At 44.4% G+C, this 18957-nt stretch overlaps 1 protein-coding gene across 2 annotated transcripts in view; it reads right to left on the bottom strand.

Moving 5' to 3' along the window:
• Positions 1-18957, bottom strand: part of PRKCE (protein kinase C epsilon) — a 500740-nt gene that overhangs the window by 152730 nt on the left and 329053 nt on the right. For both annotated transcript variants that reach the window (XM_045445929.1, XM_045445928.1), the window contains exons 7-9: positions 7056-7198; positions 4424-4520; positions 1389-1588 (exon numbers count right to left, since the gene is read on the bottom strand). In XM_045445929.1, the coding sequence (XP_045301885.1) occupies positions 1389-1588; positions 4424-4520; positions 7056-7198 (440 nt within the window). The remainder of the gene's footprint in view (positions 1-1388; positions 1589-4423; positions 4521-7055; positions 7199-18957) is intronic.

The raw sequence follows: 18957 nt of genomic DNA, 5'->3' as shown, positions 1-18957 counted from the left end.
AAGGACCTTTCATTGCCCACATGTAATTCACTCTTTAAAACTAGCTCCAACGTTGGCTGCAATTTTCCCCAAGAAACAACCTAAATACTCCAGAGTCTTCCAAGTTCCCATCCTGCCTACACAGCATGGAGACCTGGAAACTCTGAGCCTGCTTGTTTACCTTGAATCTTGTTCAAAATTAAAGTGGCTCACATCCCGGAGTTAGGCCTGGACCAAGGGACTGGGGCTTGCTTCTTACTTACTCGGTCTCTGAGGAATGTGATTGCTTCAGCATTTGCCATTTAAGCCCCCTCTGGTTACCTTCCTGCTACAGTAATCTCAGGAGGAGATGGGGCAGGTGAGGGGCCAGGGGGCAGGCCCATACCCTGGAGGCTTCCTGAGCCATTCCCTTCAAGAGCAGTAGAGCGGTTCAGCAGCTCCGAAAGCTGGCTGACCCGCCGGCTGAGGCTTTCAAGAGTCCAGGACACGGGAGGGCACGTGACCCTGGGGAGCTGTGTGTGGGGGGGTGCCTGGGCCCCAGAACAGAGCCTGGGGAGACACCTCCCGTAGACTCCTGCCTTTGAGAAGAGCAAGGGAATCATCGGGGGTCTTGGCTGAAACGTTAGCCGACATCCCAGGCTTTCCGCCCTTACACCTTCTTTCCAAAACGAACAGTGAGTATTTACGCACCCCACTTCGCCAGCCATCAGAATCGTGCCTGATCGCCACGAAAGCTTCACGGGACATGCTTGGCACCCCTACCCTGCATGGTTCTGCTCACCTCAGTGTGGGGCAGGACAGGGAGCCTGGCACCGAGGGCAAAGCAAGACCCAAGACATGAGATGATTATCCTCATTCTCTTGCCAATGTGGAGGATAAACCCAACATGTAGTAAGTGCCAGAAAAGTCGGTTCAATAGTGTTTACCTTTCAAAATAACCCACACTCAGATTTGCTTTGAGCCCCAAGCTCACTGAGTGCAGCGATTCTAGAGTTCATTTTTTAAAGTCTTTGCAACGAATGAAAGCCAAAATTTCGCATGGAGCTCTTAGGAAGTGAAGTAGTAGCTAGTAGTACTGCTAACAGGAAGCCAAGCTCATGTAAAGCAATTTAAGCTTTTCAAGGTGCTCTTCTACCCGTGATCTCACTGGATGCCTGTGTCACCATCTGACAAATGAGAAAAACTGAATCCCAAAGAAGTTAAGTGACTACATTGAAGTCTCATAGCTACTTAGCAGCAGAACCCGGACTGCCACCTGCTCAGCCGCAGGCCGTTTCCACTGAACAAGAAAGGAAGACGCAACAAGACTGGGCTGAAATGTTCATAGCTTAATCTGATTTAGATCAGATAGATGAGGCAACGCCACAGGGCAGAGAAAGTCAGTGGTTGTACCCACGCACGCCACAGACCTTGCCAAAGCTGCCTTTGCCCAGCACCTTGATGAAGGTGAACTCATCCAGACCCAAGCGCTTGGCCTGGCCCTGCCGCACTTCGCCGTTCTCGCCGGGGCTCGCCAGGTGGCCATCGCTGCAGGCCGCCGCCCTGTGCTCCTCCCCTCGGTTGTCAAATGACAAGGCCTTCCGAATGTTGTTTTCAAGTTCTTTTATTTCTAGGGCCAAGGGTGACAAGATACCACATTAGTGCATGCCTCATGATCCCTTTCCATCAGGACCCAGCACTCAGAATGTCCCCTGCCCCCAAGCGTGAGGCCTCCACCCTCCATCTGGTTCTTCAGAGCAGCCAATCCAGTGCGGCATCTCTTCCCACATTCATTTGCTCTACACACCTTCATTGGCACTGAATGTACATGTAACGTACACGCTTTCATTGCACCGAATGTACACGTAAGGTACACACTTTCATTGGCACCGAATGTATGTGTAACGTACACGCTTTCATTGGCACCTAAGGTACATGTAACGTACATGCTTTCATTGGCATCCAAGTACACAAACAAGAGGACACGGTCCCCACCAGCCAACACCTTCAGATTACACAAAAACCCGGCCCTCTCTCTGAAAGCCCCCTTGGCTAGCAGCCTGTTGTTATCTTAGGTGTTGTGCAGGAATCCTAGCCTTGTCTGGAATCCTGCAGAGTCTCAAAGGCAACAGGTACCTGTCAAGTCCCTTTGAAACTTAGAACAATGACTGAGAACAGTCATCACAGTTATCACTGGTGATATGACTATATCAAAAGCGAGGACCAGGAAGCCTTTAACTTGTAAGGCACTTTACTCGGCCTTGTTGTTGCGTTTATTCTAATACCCATCTCCCAAGAGGATATTAAACCAAATGAGCAATGGGCTTATCATTAAGTGAAGAACTGTTTCCCGAGACTGGCATGCTGCAAATTTATCGGAGCCGGGGCAGGGATTCCTCAGTTCCATTTCACGACCATGGGACAGTCCTGTGCCCTGGCAGAGCATGTGACCTAAACTACCTGGCGGTGATAACACTGGATGACCCCTTGACCTTTGCTGTTTGGGGAAGCTTTATTGTTAGCTATTCATTCACCAGGACACACACACACTCCTCATTGTAGAAGTGGGCACCGAAAGCATACTCTGGTTTTAAGAGATGCTCATGAATAACTGGGATGGTCGAAGGAGAACACAGACCATTAACCCTGAGGAATCCGAGTTAGGTATGATAAGCATGTGCTGCCTGACATAAAGAGACCTTCAGCTTCTTTGCAGGACTGAGGCCCATGAAGCCTGCTCAAAGAATCTGGATCTTTCTTAGACCTGGAGTCCAGTTCCTCTAAGATGTGCTAGGGTGGAGGGGAGGGCAGGGTGAGGGTGGTTCCTGAGTCTAAAGCTCTCCCCTTGGCCAATTCACCCATTTCCTCTCTTTTATGCCTCTACTGAGTATAACTTCTAGTCTCAGCAAATGGCTCAAAGTCTCCGTTTTCAAGGCAAACTATTAAATGGGTTTTGGAAAACAGGACTTGGGTGTTTAGGGGATTTAGAGCTTAAAGAAAATGTCACTGTGGGTGTTCCTTCCTGGAAGGAAGAGAAACTATGTGGCATCCCTGTTGTGTAGCAATGCTGTGTCTTGCTAAGGGTCTTTGCATCCATTTGTGCCCACACCACTGCCGGGTAATGCTCGTGCCTGCACTGACCAGAGACAAACACAGGCACTGCGTCCTGCCGGGTCTGGGCAGCACGTTGGCAGGAGCCAGGCCTAGAAACTCCAGCCAGCTCACTCTTACTGGGGGTCTATACCATAGAACCCCGGCTCCTTGAAGCTCCCAAAGGAGGTCTCAGCACTAACATGGGGCACATGAAAACACCTGCATGGGTTCTAGGATAATACCTACTAGTTTGGAGGCCCCCTGAGTGCCACTGGAAGTACATACAAATGGACCAAATTCTTTTTTGGAATTAAGCAGACACAGGAATAAAGACACAGGAAGCTAATCAGAGCAGCAAGAGGAGGGATGCAGGCCGAGTACTTTGAGGCCTCAGGATCGGCATATTGCCCTGCAGCTGTTTCGTCTACTGCTGGATAAACTGAAGTGGGTCACACCCCCAGGGAGAGTATGACAGCACAGATTCTGAGGTGGGGTGGTGGCGGGGGCGGGGGGGGGGGGGACGGTCCCCAAACTAGGAGGGGTATGGCGTTGCTCTTACTGCTGACTTAGTTCCAGGCCTTTGGACAGAACTTTTTGACTCTCTGATCTTCCACTTCCCACCCTGTAGCATGGGGCCAGGGATGGGGCACACCAACACAGAGTTAGTGTGCGGATAAGATTAAGATAAGGAACACAACTGGGGCTGTGGAAAATCAAGGCACTATTGTCACGCAATGATGATTATTCCTGCTCTGCAGGAGCAGACATCCCTTTCCCAGGGATGCCTGGGTCTGATCACCAGAGGGTAAGGTTTTAAATGTGTTAGTCTCCCCTCAGCATTCTTGGATGCCTGCAGAACTCAGAAACTTCGACTACATGAGGCATATTCTTACGGGGAAGAAGGAAACATCCTAAGCTGAACTTTAGGAAGGGGTCAGGCCTAGAGCTGGCTTCCTCCCTTCTCTCGTCTGTTCTCTGCTTGGCGCTCCTGTCCCTGCTCAGCCACAGGCCCCCACTCATGCCCTGCTTTCAGGTTTTTGGGTGTGATGACCAGAGTCAGGAAAGAATTTGCTCTCAGCTGAGTGCCACAGACACATGGAAGGTCTGGGAGCAGGCTCAGGGTGCTTTCCTACACTTGGAACCCGGGAAAGAGGCAGGAGTAAAGAAAGAACCACAACATCCCCTGCTTTTTCTCTCTTACCCTGGCATGGACAAGGTTTAACACGAGCTGAGCCATTTAGTGCCTCTCCCTGAAGAAATACTTGTAGAGAGAAAAGAGTAGCTAATGAGTCAGCAGGAAGAGGGTGTCTGAAGCCCTCAGTCCTTCAGATGATATTACTCAGAGGTCACAAAGCAAATCTGAGGGTCTCACCCTGGTCACAAGGGGAGGTGGGTGCTGACTTGGATCGATCTTCCTCAGACGGTGAGCTTCCGGAAGCAGGCTGCGGAGACTCGGCGCCAGCGATGAGCTAGAGAGAGGGAGAGAGAGGGCGGGGGCGGAGACATGAGAAGGGAGGGTGGGGAGCAACCCCCAGGTCAGAACCGCCCAGATGCTGGACCCCAACGAGGGCTGTAGGAGCCCCGGGGGCACAGCACCACTTGCTGAACTGACCTTCTGAAAGCCCAGACTCAGGTTCCTCCTGACAGTTAAAGGGAAGACGAGACTGCACGTGGTGATGCACGCGAGTGCTGAATCACTAGGTTGCACACCAGAATCCAACATTACACTATGGGGCAGCTAACAGGAATTAAAAACTTAGGAAGAGACTGTGGTTTGTTCAGTTTTCATCCTATGCAAAGGCAATTGACCTGTCTAAGCAAAGCACAACTGCACCCCTTCCTGTGAAAACCCGCTCGCCAATGCAAGCAGCGCGAGTTATCACGTTTATCATGTTTATCCGTCCTCTTGTTCGGCTGTGTTTAGTTAATGGCTTCTGCTTGTGGATACTGTGTGGGGCACTCTCCTCGGGTAGACTATAGGCTCTTTGAAGGTAAGACTCTATCTAGCATTTGTATTGCCTCTGGCGCCTTGTACCAAATGATACCTTTAGTCGAAGCTCAATAAATATTTTTAGGTGCATTGATATCGGTTGGCAAATTTTAACAGGACACCCTCCAGTGAAGTCTATTTCCCAGCACAGGTGTCAGTGCACCCATGTGGAGCTCCCACCAAAGTCAGAGGTTTGGACTAAGCGGTCACACATACTCTATTTTACTCTTGCTCCAGAGCCGTGTGCACACATCCTTGCTGGGTGAAGGACTACTGGCAAAGGGCAACGTGAAGACAGACAACGCTCCAGCAAGCCTGATGCTCTTGCAAAAAGCCCGCTTAGCTTCTGAGCAAGAGACTTCTCTCCCTTCCTCACACGCTAAGGGACCAAGGGATCCAAGCCACGACTTGGATCATGTGGCTTTTTTCCAGCTTTTGCATCAGAAGCAACCCAGCAATAAAAATATCAGAATCTTTTAGTCTTTAACTCTGTCTCTTCTTGAATTCCTCCATGTTGGCTTCATATCACCAGGTGCCCCCAAATCTCAGACAGACGATGGCTGGTTATTGGCATTATGGCCTGTGTAAATTGGGGGTGGGGGGCAGGGAGGGCAGGTGTGTATTGAGTTTTCTTTTAAAATGCTTCATGATGATTAATGAAGGTTCTGTCTCCATTTCCTTCTAGCAAGGAGAAAAGCCGTATCTTCTGAAAAGGGCTCTCTCTAGAGCTCATAAATGTGTATGTCCAACTCTGTCATCACAAGGTGTTTACTTAACCCACTCCTTCGGTGGGGGTCTAGCATTCCTGGGTGCAGACATTCTGCTTGCAATTGCAATGCCTTGGGTCAATAACTAAAGTCCTACTTCCACTGGTGGGATTTACAGAGCTAAGAGTCACCAGAAGCACAAAATCCCATAGCTAACCAACCGGGGAGAAGAGAGTTCTTCTCCTCCAACCTTTGCTTATTGGGAAGGTAAAGAAGGAGGAGTTTAAGAAGATTAAAACGATCCAAACCTCCCCATTCAAGGGAAAGGGCTCTTCTGAGATGCACCCGGGAAAAGGGGTGGGCAGCCTCTAAAAGAAGGGAAACACAGAGCCCTTCAGAAGGAATTTTAGGGCAGGACTTAGGGAGAACATTGGGAGTCCAAACTGTAGAGCACCTGGTGTGAGAATTACTTTTCTAGAAAGTGCTTGAGGTTGCCTGGTACTGGGCGATGAGGATCACTGCCTGCTTCTCACCTCCACCAGAACTTCTTGCCCAGTTAAATGTGGTTCTGATTTTCTCATAACTTACTTTTTCAAAAACTCTTACATTTTCTAGGCTGGGAGCCAAGGCTAAGAAGGGCCTTCAAACAAAATGCTATGGATGCCTTTAGCTCTGTTTACATCTGTGGTCCCTGACTTACCAAAATAACATTTTAGCAAATGGATCTCTTCCCACTGACATTCCAAAGGTCACCCGGGTAGAGACGGGGGCTTAGGTCTCCCAAGAAAGACCCAGATGTTTCATGTCACGGGGCATTAACAATGTCCCCTGGGCAGCTGAGCGCGGGCACTAGCACAGACCTTCTTGGCTTGTTCCCTAGAAAAGAATGTGGCTCCAGCTCTTCGTCCACTTATCCTCATTACAGCAATACCAGGGGGCAAAGTTCAAAACAGTGACATTGCTTTCATGCCAGTTCTGGAGGCAGATAAGCCTAATGCCTTGTCTAGAACGGTGCTTTTTCTAGAGAGAATTCCAAAGTCCTCATCTCAAAGGTTATGCTTCCCCAAGGAATGTAACACTTGAGACTTGCTTTGTTTTTCCCCCACTTCTGGAACTGAAGGAGACTTTAATGTCACCTGCCTAATTTCTTTTTTTTTTTTTTCCTTCCCTTTAAGCACATGCTATTTTGTGTGCAGTGTCTCAAACCCAGTGATCTTAGAACCTCACTCCATGGGGCTCTCAGGAAGCCAGCACAGAGAAAGTGGGCCCACAGAGAGCTCCAGAAACACCACCAAATAGCCAGTTACCTTTTTCCTCCTCTGGCCGCTGTTGGTGATTTTGTCTGGAGTGACACCTAGGTCCGCCAGGACTTTGGCAATTCCTCTGGCGTCCACTCCACAGTTGGGAGCTACGTTGGTCTCACAGCGTCGGTGAACGTTCATCTTGCAGACTGTAAGGAGACACGGAGAGGAGACTTCCAACATTCACGACCGAAAACATTACCTTATTTTTTTTCCTGATTGTAAATGTAATACATGTTCATTTGACAGAATTTGGAAAATGCAGAAAGACAAAAAGAGAAAAATAAAATCACACAGAACTAACAGCATCCATCCAAACACCATACGGTGGTCACCACTGTTTGTGGATAAATATCACATTACATTTCCTTTCAGGGAGCAGAACACTGACTGTGAAAGAACAAAACTGGTTTATTTAGAGAAAATTCATTTGGATCCTGAGCACAGATGGGTTGCATATATACAGTGCATTATACTACTTTGCTAAAATGTGCGAATACTACCCAGAGAGAAGTGCCCATAGTAGAGCCTGAGACACTCGTCTGAACATGAGGACACTGAGCAAGGAGACCTCCAAGGCTCCTTTCAAATCTAAAATCCAATTTCAAAGGAACAAGAGCCGTGCCTGAAAGTCTTGTTTTGCCCATATCACTTAGTTGTCCTTGGTATAGAGCATCGCAAGTGAAAACATCAACCAGCTGGCTTCCAGCTTAGTATTCTGGTTTCCAGCTTAGCATGTACAGCACTTGGAGGACATCACTGGGTCCTAACAAGCACAAAGCTTGCACGAACCGAAAAACTCATTCTTCTCAGATTTACCAGAGAAGGAAGGTCACAGGGCAAACGCTACCGCCAAAATGAATGAGACAGATGGGTAGCTACAGTGAACCACAACTCACCAGGCAGAAACTCCCCAGCAGCAACCTCTGTGGGGGCCAGGGCAGGGGAACTAGAAGCGAAACTGACAAAGTGTTGGAGTCTCCGGCAGACAAGGCTGAGTCCAATCTCTGGGCAGACCCAGTCAGTCATAGGGACCCCCCACATCTTTGTCAGTTTTGCTTCTAGGAGTTTGACCAGGTTCTCAGAGTAAACCCTAGAGAAAAATTCCCTTATGCTTCTGGCTGCGGGGGGGGGGGGGGGGGGGGGGGGGGGGGGGGGGGGGGGGGGGGGGGGGGGGGGGGGGGGGGGGAGGGGGGGGAACCATTTTGAAATAAACCAGAATACTTTGTTCTTAACAAGGCCTGCTTTAAGGGTCAGATGCTACCTGACCCTGGCTGGGGGGGGGGGGGGCAGATACCCTAAGTCTAGCCTGCTGTAGCTTTCCATGTGGAAGAAGAAAGATACCCAATTCCAGCCCACTCCAGCCATACTGTCCTACCTAAGGTGGGAGGGAAAAGAAGAAAACAAAAAACCCTGAGTAATAGTCACAAAGCTCATAGTTCAGAGGAACAGGCTCAGGCAAAGACTGAGATCTAATTATAGGACTATAGAATGCTTCCCCTCCCCCACACCCTCGCCACCACCTTATTAAAGGCCTATTTACTGCAGTTCCTTTCACCTAGTACATCATGTCCAGCTATCAAGAAAAAGTTAAAAGGCATTCTAAAACGGCAAAACACACAGTTTGAAGAGACAGAGCAAGCAGTCAGAACCAGACCCAGACATGGCAGGAATGCTGGAATTATCAGACTGGGAATTGAAAACAGCTATGATTAATTTGCTAAGGGCTCTGATCAATAAAGGAGACAGCATGTGAGAACAAATAGGCAATATAAGCAGAGAGATGGAAATTCTAAGAAAGAATCAAAAGGGAATTCTAGAGATCACAAACACTTAACAGAAATGAAGAATGCAACGAGCCTGGGTGGCTCAGGTCATGATCTCACGATTTGTGAGTTCAAGCCCCACTTGGAGCTCTGTGCTGACAGCTCACAGCCTGGAGCCTGCTTTGGATTCTGTGTCTCCCTCTCTCTCTGCCCCTCCCCCACTCACGCTCTGTCTGTCTCTCTCTCTTGCTCTCAAAAATAAACATTAAAAATTTTTTTTTTAAATGAAGAAGACCATTGCTGGGACCATTGGTAGAATGGACACAGGTGAGGAAATAATCTCTGAGTTTGAGAATATGTCAATAGAAACTTCCAAAACAGAGAAGCAAAGAGAAAAAAAAAAAAAAAGACTAAGGAAAAGAGAGACTGTCTAAGAACTGTGGGACTATAAAAGGTATAATGTGTATGATGGAAACACCAGATGAAGAAGACAGAGATAAACAGAAGAAATATTTGAAGCAAAAATGACTGAGAATGTCCTCAAATCAATGTCAGACACCAAACCACAGATCTGGGAAGCTCAGAGAATACCAAGCAGGATATATGAAAGAAAAAAAAAAAAAAAAAAAAAACTATACCTAGGCATGTCATACACAAACTTCAGAAAATCAAAGATAAAGAAAAACTATTCTTGAAAGAAGCCAGAAGGAAATAACACCTGACCTACAGAGCAGCAAAGATAAGAACTACATCTGAGTCATCCCCAGAAACCATGCAAGCAAGAGAACACAGTGAAATATTTAAAGTACTGAGAAAAAAAAAAAAAACACCAACATAGAATTCCGTATCCATGAAGTTATTCTTCTTCAAAAGTGAAGGAGATAGAAAGACTTCTTTCAGACAAATAAAAACTGAGGGAATTCATTGTCAGCAGACTGGTCTTGCAAGGAATGTTAAAAGAAGTTCTTCAGGAAGAAGGAAAACAACATCGGTCAGAAACTCAGATCTGTGTAAAGAAAGACCATCGGAGAAGGAACAAGTGATGGTAAAATAAAAACTTGTATTTCCCTCAGTCTTCATTGATCTAAGAAATAACATTTCCTCAAAATAATGGCAACAATATAACCAATTACATATGCTGATGTACATCGTATGTATATAAATAGGTGTGCTTACATGTAAGGGAAATGAACCATAGCAATGATACATGGAGTGGGAGAAATTATGATTATTTTGTTATTATAATGTACATGCATTACCTCTGGAGCATTAAGAGTATTATTTGAAAGTGGATTTGGATTAGTTGTAAATGTATATTGCAAACTCTAGGCAACCACAAAGATAGTTAAAAAAGGAAAAATAATTGATATGTTAACAACAAAGAGAGAAAATGGAATCATATGAAATATTCAATTAATTACAGAAAGCAGGAAAAAAAGAGAATAAAAATAGGAAGAACAAGGGCATCAAATGGAAAACAACAGCAAAAATGGTAGCTATTAATCCAATTATGTCAATAATCACTTTAAATGTCAATGGTCTAAATATACTTGACCCTTGAACAACACAGGAGTTAGGGGTATCGACTCCCCTGCATAGTAAAAAAGCCAAGTATAACTTTTGACTCCCTCAAAACTTAACATCTAATAGCCTACTGTTGACTGGAAGCCTTATGGAAACATAAACAGTCGATGAACTCATATTTTGTATTATATACTATATTCTTTCAACAAAGCTTGAGGAAAAAAAATGCTAGTAAGAAAATAATAAGGAAAATACATTTACAGTACTGTAAAAATTCCACATATAAGTGGACCCACACAGTTTAAACCTGTGCTGTTCAATGGTCAACTGTATGCCAATTGAGATTTTTAGAGTGGATCAAAAAACAGGACCCAATTATATTTAATCTACAAGAAATATACTTTATTTTTTTGTTCTTTTTGAGGTTAATTTTTTTTAATTTTATATATTATTTTTTAATTTGAATCCAAGTTAGTTAGCATATGTTGGAACAATGATTTCAGGAATAGATTCCTTAATGCCCCTTACCAATTTAGCCCATCCCCCCTCCCACAACCCCTCCAGTAACCCTGTTTTCTATATTTAAGTCTCCTATGTTTTTGTCCCCCTCCCTGTTTTTATATTATTTTTGCCTCCCTTCCCTGTGTTCATCTGTTTTGTATCTTAAATTCCTCATGAGTGAAGCCATATGATATTTGTCTTTCTCTGACTAATTTCATTTAGCATAATACCCTCTAGTTCGATTCACGTAGTTGCAAATGGCAAGATTTCATTCTTTTTGATTGCCGAGTAATACTCCAGTGTGTGTGTGTGTGTGTGTGTGTGTGTGTGTGTGTGTACCACATCTTCTTTATCTATTCATCTGTCGATGGACATTTAGGCTCTTTCCATACTTTGGCTATTGTTGATAGTGCTGCCATAAACATTGGGGTGCATGTGCCCCTTCGAAACAGCAAACCTGTATCATTCGGATAAATACCTAGTAGTGCAGTTACTGGGTCGTAGGGTAGTTCTATTTTTAATTTTTTGAGGAACCTCCATACTGTTTTCCAGAGCGGCTGCACCAGTTTGCATTCCCACCAGCAGTGCAAAAGGGATCCTTTTTCTCCTCATCCTCGCCAACATCTGTTGTTGCCTGAGTTGTTAATGTTAGTCACTCTGACAGGTGTGAGGTGGTATCTCATTGTGGTTTTGAGGTAAATAATCCACAAGAAATATACTTTAAATGTAAGACATATTTAGGTTAAAATTAAAGGCATGGAGAAAGATATACTGTGCTAACACTGACAAAAAGAAGGCAGAAGTGGCTATATTAATTTCAGACAGAGCAGACTTCAGAGCAAGGTAAGTTGACAGGGATAGCAAAAGGCATTACATAATGATAAAGGGATCAATTCTCAAAGAAGACATTAAATCTTTAATGTGCATGCACCTAGAAGCAGAGTATCGAAATATGTGAGGCAAAAACAGAACTGCAAGGAGAAATAAATAGATGAATCCACTGTTACAGTTGGAGACGTCAATACTCTGCTATCAGAAATGGATAGATCGAGAAGGCAGAAAATCAGTAAGGACATGGTTAAAGTCAACAGCACCACCAACCGACTGAATATAATTGACTACTATATCTAGCAATTACTCCATCCAACAACAGCAGAATACACCTACTTTCGAGCTCACATGGAACATTTACCAAGACAGACAACATTCTGAGCCATAAAACACACCTTAACGGATTTAAAAGAACAACAAAAAAAAACTCATACAATGCCTGCTTTCAGACTATAGTGGAATTAAATTAGAAATCATTAACAGAAATATGTTTGGAAAATCCTCAAATGCTTGGAAATTAAATAACACACTGCTAAATAACACATAGGTCAAGAGGAAATCTCAAGAGGAATTTAAAAATATTTTGAACGGACTGAAAATGAAAACCCAACTTCTCATAATTGGCAGGATATAGCAAAACCATTCCTAAAAGACACAAACTCTACCAAACCTCACAAAAGAAATAGACAGTGTAAAAGGCCAACTAAAGCAATCAAGTTCTATTAAAGCAATCAAGTCAGTAATTAATAATTTTCCAAAACAGCCTCAGGCCCAGATAGGTTGACTGGTGAATGTTACCAAACCTTTAAGTTAGAAATTATACCAATTCTCTATAGTATCTTCGGGAAGATGAAAGCAGAAGGAATATTACAAGAAAAGACAACTACAGCCCAACATCTCTCATGAATATAGATGTAAAACTCCTCATTAAAATACCAGCAAATGGAATCCAGCAGTGCATAAGAAATATAAACCATAAGCAAGTAGGACTTATTTCAGGTACACAAGACTAGTTCAACATTTGAAAATCAGTTAATGTAATCCTTCACATCAATAGGCTAAAGAAGGAAAATCACACAATCCTATTGATAGATGCAGAAAAAGCATTTGGCAAAATCCAACACCATCACAATCAAATCTCTTAGAAACCAAGAAATACAGAAGAATTTCCTGAACTTAAGAACATCCACAAAAAAACCCTACAGCTAATATCATACTTATGGATGAGAAACTAGAAGTTTTCTAACGTTAAGTACAAGGCAAGGATGTCCCTTCTCATCCCTACTATCCCTTTTCAGTATTGAATCAGAAGTACTAGATAATACAATAAGACAAGAAAAAGAGATAAAAGGTATACAGATTGAAAAGGAGGAAATAAAACTGCCTTTATTCACAGATGACATTGTCTATGTAGAAAATCCCAAAGAGCTGAAAAAAATCTTCTGTAATTAATAAACAAGGATGTAGGATACAAGGCTAATATACAAAGCCAATCATTTTCTTATATACCACCAACGATCAAGTGGAATCTGAAATTAAAAACATGATACTGACATTAGCACCTAAAAAATACTTAGGTATAAATCTAACAAAATATGTCCAGAGTCTATATGAGTAAAACTACAAAACTCTGATGAAAGAAATAAAAAAAGAACTAAATAAAGGGAGAGACATTCCATGTTCATGGGTAGGAAATCTTAGTGTTGTTAGCATGTCAATTTTTCTTAAGGCATTTTCAATCAAAATCCCATATTTTGTGGATACTGACAAAGGGAGTCTAAAGTTTATATGGAGAGGCAAAGACCCAGAATAGCCAATGCAATATTGAGAAGAGCAAAGTTGGAGGACTGAGACTACCTGAGTTCAAGACTTACTCTAAAAGGTATATTAAGACAGTGTGTATTGGTGAAAGAGTAGACAAACCAATCAATGGAACAGAAACAGAGAGTGCAGAAAGAGATCCCCATAATTATACAACTATCTATCCCTGATAGAGGAGCAAAGGTACAATGGAGCAAAAGATAGGTTTTTTTCAACAAACAGTGCTGGAACCCCAAGACATACTCACACACAAACGAATCTAGACACAGACCTCACACCCTTCACATAAATTAATGGAGCACAGACCCAAAGATAAAACTCAAAACTATGAGACTCCTAGAAGGTAGAAGAAAACCTAGGTGACCTCAGGTACAGTGATGACTTTTTAGGCTTTTTTTTTTTTTTTCAACGTTTATTTATTTTTGGGAGAGAGACAGAGCATGAACGGGGGAGGGGCAGAGAGAGAGGGAGACACAGAATCGGAAACAGGCTCCAGGCTCTGAGCCATCAGCCCAGAGCCCGACGCGGGGCTCGAACTCAGGGACCGCGAGATCGTGACCTGGCTGAAGTCGGACGCCCAACCGACTGCGCCACCCAGGCGCCCCAATGATGACTTTTTAAATACAACCCCAAAGGCATGATCAATGAAAGAAAAAATTGATAAGCTGGACTTCATTAAAATTAAAGACTTCTGCTCTGCAAAGGACATTGTCAAGAGAATGAGAAGACAAGCCACAGACTGGGAGAAAATATTTGCAAAAGACAATCTGATAAAGGCTTATTATCCAAAATAAGCAAAGAATTCTTAAAACTCAATGATAAGAAAATGAATGACCCAATTTAAAAATGGGCAAAAGACCTAAGCAGAAACCTCACCAAAGATATACAGATGGCATCCGTTGAAGATGCTCGATATCATATGTCATTAAGGAATTGCAAATTAAAATGACAATGAAAATACCACTACCATGCCTATAAAAATGGCCAAAATCCAAAACAATGACACCAAATGCTGGTGAGGATATGTATGAAGCAACAGGAATTCTCATTCATTGTTAATGGGAGTGCAAAATGGTACAGCCACTTTGGAAGACAGTTTGGTAGTTTCTTTCAAAACTAAATATACTCGACCATACAATCTAGCTATCACATTCCTGGGATTTACCCAAATGAGCTGAAAACTTATGTCCACGTGAAAACCTGCACAAGGATGTTCACAGCAGTTTTATTCATAATTACCAAAAGTTGGAAACGGCCAGGCTGTCCATCAGCAGGTGAAGAGATAAATAAACTGTGGCATGCCCAGACAATGGAATTTTATTCAGCACTAAAAAGAAATGATCTATTAAACTATGAAAAGACATGGATGAGCCTTATATGCATATTGCTAAGTGAAGGAGGCCGATCTGAAAAGGCTCTGTGTTGCAGGATTCCAACCACATGACACCCTGGAAAAAAAAAAAAAAAAAAAAAAAACAACTATGGAGACAGTAAAAGGATCAGTAGTTGCCAGTGGTTGGGGGGAAGCAGGGATAAACAGACAGAGAGCACAGAGGATTTTTAGGGCAAGGAAATTACTCGGTATGAGACCATATTGGTGAATACAGGGCATTATACCTGTCCAAAATCATGGAATGGACAATACCAAGAGCGAGGCCTAATGTAAACCGAGTGATAACAATGGGTCAGTCTAAGTCCACTGATTGTAACAAATGTACCGCGCTGGTGGGGGATGCTGATAGTGGGGGATACCGATTGTGTGTGAGGGTATGGCGTATATGGGAAATCTCTGTACCTTCTCCATTTTGCTGTAAACCTAAAACTTCTCTAAAAATTAAAGTCTATTAAAAAAAAAAAAAAAAAAAACACAGACAAATCTTTCTGAATGAAACCAAGCCGGGTGGCTGGGTCTCCTCCTGGCCCTGCATAGCCTGATCACTGGCCTGGAGGAGGGACCGCACAAATCACACCCCCGACCCCAACTCAGGCTTGGAGGGTTCAACTGAGCTATGGAGCTCAAGATGTCCACAGAACCAAAGATGAGGGTGCAAGGTAGGGGTTCTGGTGGAAGGGCCTTTCTCAGGCAATATAAACATATAAGGAAGCTCCCCTGCAGCCTAGCCAAGGTGCTGATTGCATTCACTGAATGACTGCTAGTGAGGTCCGGAAATCCTCAGGCCCATCATGTACTCCCAGCCCTCTGTTCTAAATTCCCTATCCCGCTCCCTGTAGCAGATGCTACCCTCTGACACTCAGCTCACCTTACTACTCCTGCCCACCAGCCCTGTGAATGCTTTCTCCTGCCTCTTCTTGAGGTGACAGAAAGGACAAGAACAAAGCAACCAAATTAAAAGGATTTCTTAGCAAGGGCGACTGATCTACATAACTTAGCCTCTGGCGCCCTCTGCTGTTAAAATGCTGACCCTGTCGTAACGAAACCACAGAGTGAGTTGGCAGATAGGAGAACAGAAAGTCTTCAGGGACTTCATTTTTTACTTTTAAAAATTTTGTTTTCTTCCTCAAAGATTTTGCTTTTTATTTTTAAAGACTCTGTTACTTCCCCGGGAGAGCCATGTAGTTTTCTTAATACGTAAGAAAAAACAAATCCCAATGATGTGTCAGTTCAAACAGATGGCACGAGACAGTGATGTTGAAAGTGCTTTGAAAAGTCTGGAAACATGACAGCACAGCTGGCTGAGGAAGGGGAACTTGAGATAATTCAGGCAGCCCATGGGTCCCCTGGAGGCCGGGGGGTGATACCCAGAGGCTACAGACCAATAAAAGTATGTGGCCCTGCTGGCTGGATCCAAAAGAAACCTGAGGTTCACTCACATTAATGGGGACCAAACAAACCACCCACACTGTTCTTCCTCACCTCCACACCCCACCACTACTGGTGAACACCAAGGTCAAGGGCCATCAGCCCTGGGCTGCCAGTCTCAGCCCTTTAAGGTTTCCCTGTCCAGACTGCCTTGAATGTCCATTTTCAGTGGTTTCACCTGCACAATTCATGCCGGGAAGAAACAGAGCAGGCCTGCTGGGGCTCTTCTAAAAGGACAATCATTATTCTGCTACTTCCCAGTTACGCATAATTGTTGAGCTCCTACTGCGTCCTGGGCAGTGCCGCCATGCACTCACCTACGTTTTCTATCATCCATTCTACCGTCCTGTGGAGAGATTTTCTTTCTATGTTTGCTGCCTTTTCTTAGCGAAGATTAAGGATGGTACCGAGGTGGGTCAGGCTGTTGGGAATTTTTCCAAAGCAAGCAGCCAGCCTTCTGAGAACAATGACGGAGCCATGCCTGAAGAGAGAGGCAGGCCCATGTGTCCTGCAGAATTCTCTTTATGTTACTGTGATCTGGCCCTTGAGCACGAGGCAGGGCGCTGGTTTGATTCCATAGCAGGTTAGAGAGGGTCGTGCCATGCTCGGAGGCAGAAGATAAACAATTGTCAATAGGAAACAGTGTAACTATGTAATGCAGGTTGGCAGGGGGCAGGAATGACAGACTGTGGAGTCCCAGGCAGAAGATGATAAAGGAGGGTAGAGGGGAAGCTGCCTGGCGGGTCACACCGGGCACCGAATGTCACTGGATAGAGATTTGGGAGCCCTGATCACACTGGAACCACCAGTCAAGGCTTCCCAGGGACTGACTGACCAACTATTTGCTGCCCAGCACTCTTCAGATGATAATGCTGATGGAACACTCCACCGAACGTGCGAGCATGGCCCCCAACATCGCCAGGTGCCACTGCAAAGGAATCCAAATCAACCAGACTCCCGTGGCATTCTGGTGCTGAGCACAAAACTGCTTCTTCCTTCCGTGCCCTCCACTTACAACTGGTTGCTTACCCTTCCCTCTTCCCCTCCTTCCTGTTCAGGTCCTTCTCCTCACGGTATAGCTCAAGCCCCATCTACCCTCAAAAGCCTGTCCTGACCGCCTGAGTCCCGAGGGCCTCTCTTGCCCATGACTTGCTCACACTTATTTCTGACTCACTGCTTGATTTACTATTATTTAACTTGTTAATGTTCACCCCCCAAGTAAGGTGGAAGTTGCTAGAAAGCTAAAGTAATGCTCTATCTCCATGTTCTCCATGATGCCTTGCACAAAGCAGGGTGCCACGCTCTTAAATGAATTCTAACTCTCGAGAGAGTAGCGGAACGTTGGCAGCATAAGAGCAACTCAAAGACCAGACCCCAGTACGTGACAGTGACTGAGATCCTAAACTCCCTACACAAGCATTTTCCACTCGTGCAAAACCCAACGTCAAGGCAAAAGAAGGGAAAGCAGTTATTTAAAGACAAACAAACAACAAACAAAAGTCCCCTGATGTAATTACCTCCTCATGCAATTCAACCACACAGAGACCAGGACTTAAAGCTATTGCAGGACTTCTAGGGACCTTTGTCCCATAACTATTTATACATATGTGTGCAGATACACATACGAGGATGTTTGCAGCAGCTTGAAATAGCGAGGCCGCAGAAACAAGTAAGTGTCCCTCAAGAGGGCAACGTTGAAATGACGGATGGAATGGTCATAATGTGGATTATTAAGCAGTCATTAAAAATAATGAGGTAACTTATATATACACTGACTTGGAAATACTCTAAGATGTACTGGCAAGAAAGCAAATTACATAACAAGGCATAGACAATTTAATTAAATATTTATTGAGTGCCAAGGTATCAGACACTGTTGTAGATGCTGGAGAAATAGAAAAACAGATGGAAAAAACTTTTTGCCTTTATGGACCCTTGGAGAGAAATAAACATTATATATAAGTAATTTAGAATATTAGAAGGCGATAAGTGCCATAAAGAAAAAGCAAGCAAAGGAAGGGGATGGAAGGTAAAAGGTGAGAGCTTCAGTTTTTAAAAGGGTAGTCAGAGTAGCCCTCACAGAGGAGGTGATCACACGGGTGTGTAGGAGAGCATGGGCATATGGAGTGGGGGGGGGTGTGGGCAGCTTCTAAGATGGTTCCTAATGGTCCTCCTGGTGCCTATGCCCTCATGTCATTCCTTCCCATTGAGTGTGTGCTGAATGTAGGAATCTGTTCTCATTAACACAGAATGTCAAAAGTGATGGGATGTCATTTTTGAGATGAGGTTACAAAAGGCTGTGACTTCTGTTATGGGCATCCTTATTCACATTCTTGCTTGTTTGCTCTGAAGGAAGCCGGCTTCCGTAGTGTGAGCTGCCCTAAGGAGACACCCACGTGGCAAAGAACTGATGTCTCCAGCCAACATCCAGCAAGGACCTGGGGTTCCAACAGCCACATGAGCGAGCTTGGAAGAGATCTTCTTCCAGTCAAGCCTTCCTATGAGACCAGAGCCCCAGCTTGCCTACAAGCTCATGAGAGACTCTAAGCAAGAAGCACTTAGCCAAGCTGCAACGGGAAAGAGACTCTGAGATAATATTGGTTGTTTTAAGCCTCTAGGTTCTAGAATAACTTGTTATGCAGCA

This window comes from Leopardus geoffroyi, chromosome A3, assembly GCF_018350155.1.
Source record: "Leopardus geoffroyi isolate Oge1 chromosome A3, O.geoffroyi_Oge1_pat1.0, whole genome shotgun sequence".
NCBI classification, from domain to species: Eukaryota; Metazoa; Chordata; class Mammalia; order Carnivora; family Felidae; genus Leopardus; species Leopardus geoffroyi.
The sequence above is the reverse complement of the archived record's forward strand: the minus strand, read 5'-3'. Positions and strand labels throughout refer to the sequence as shown.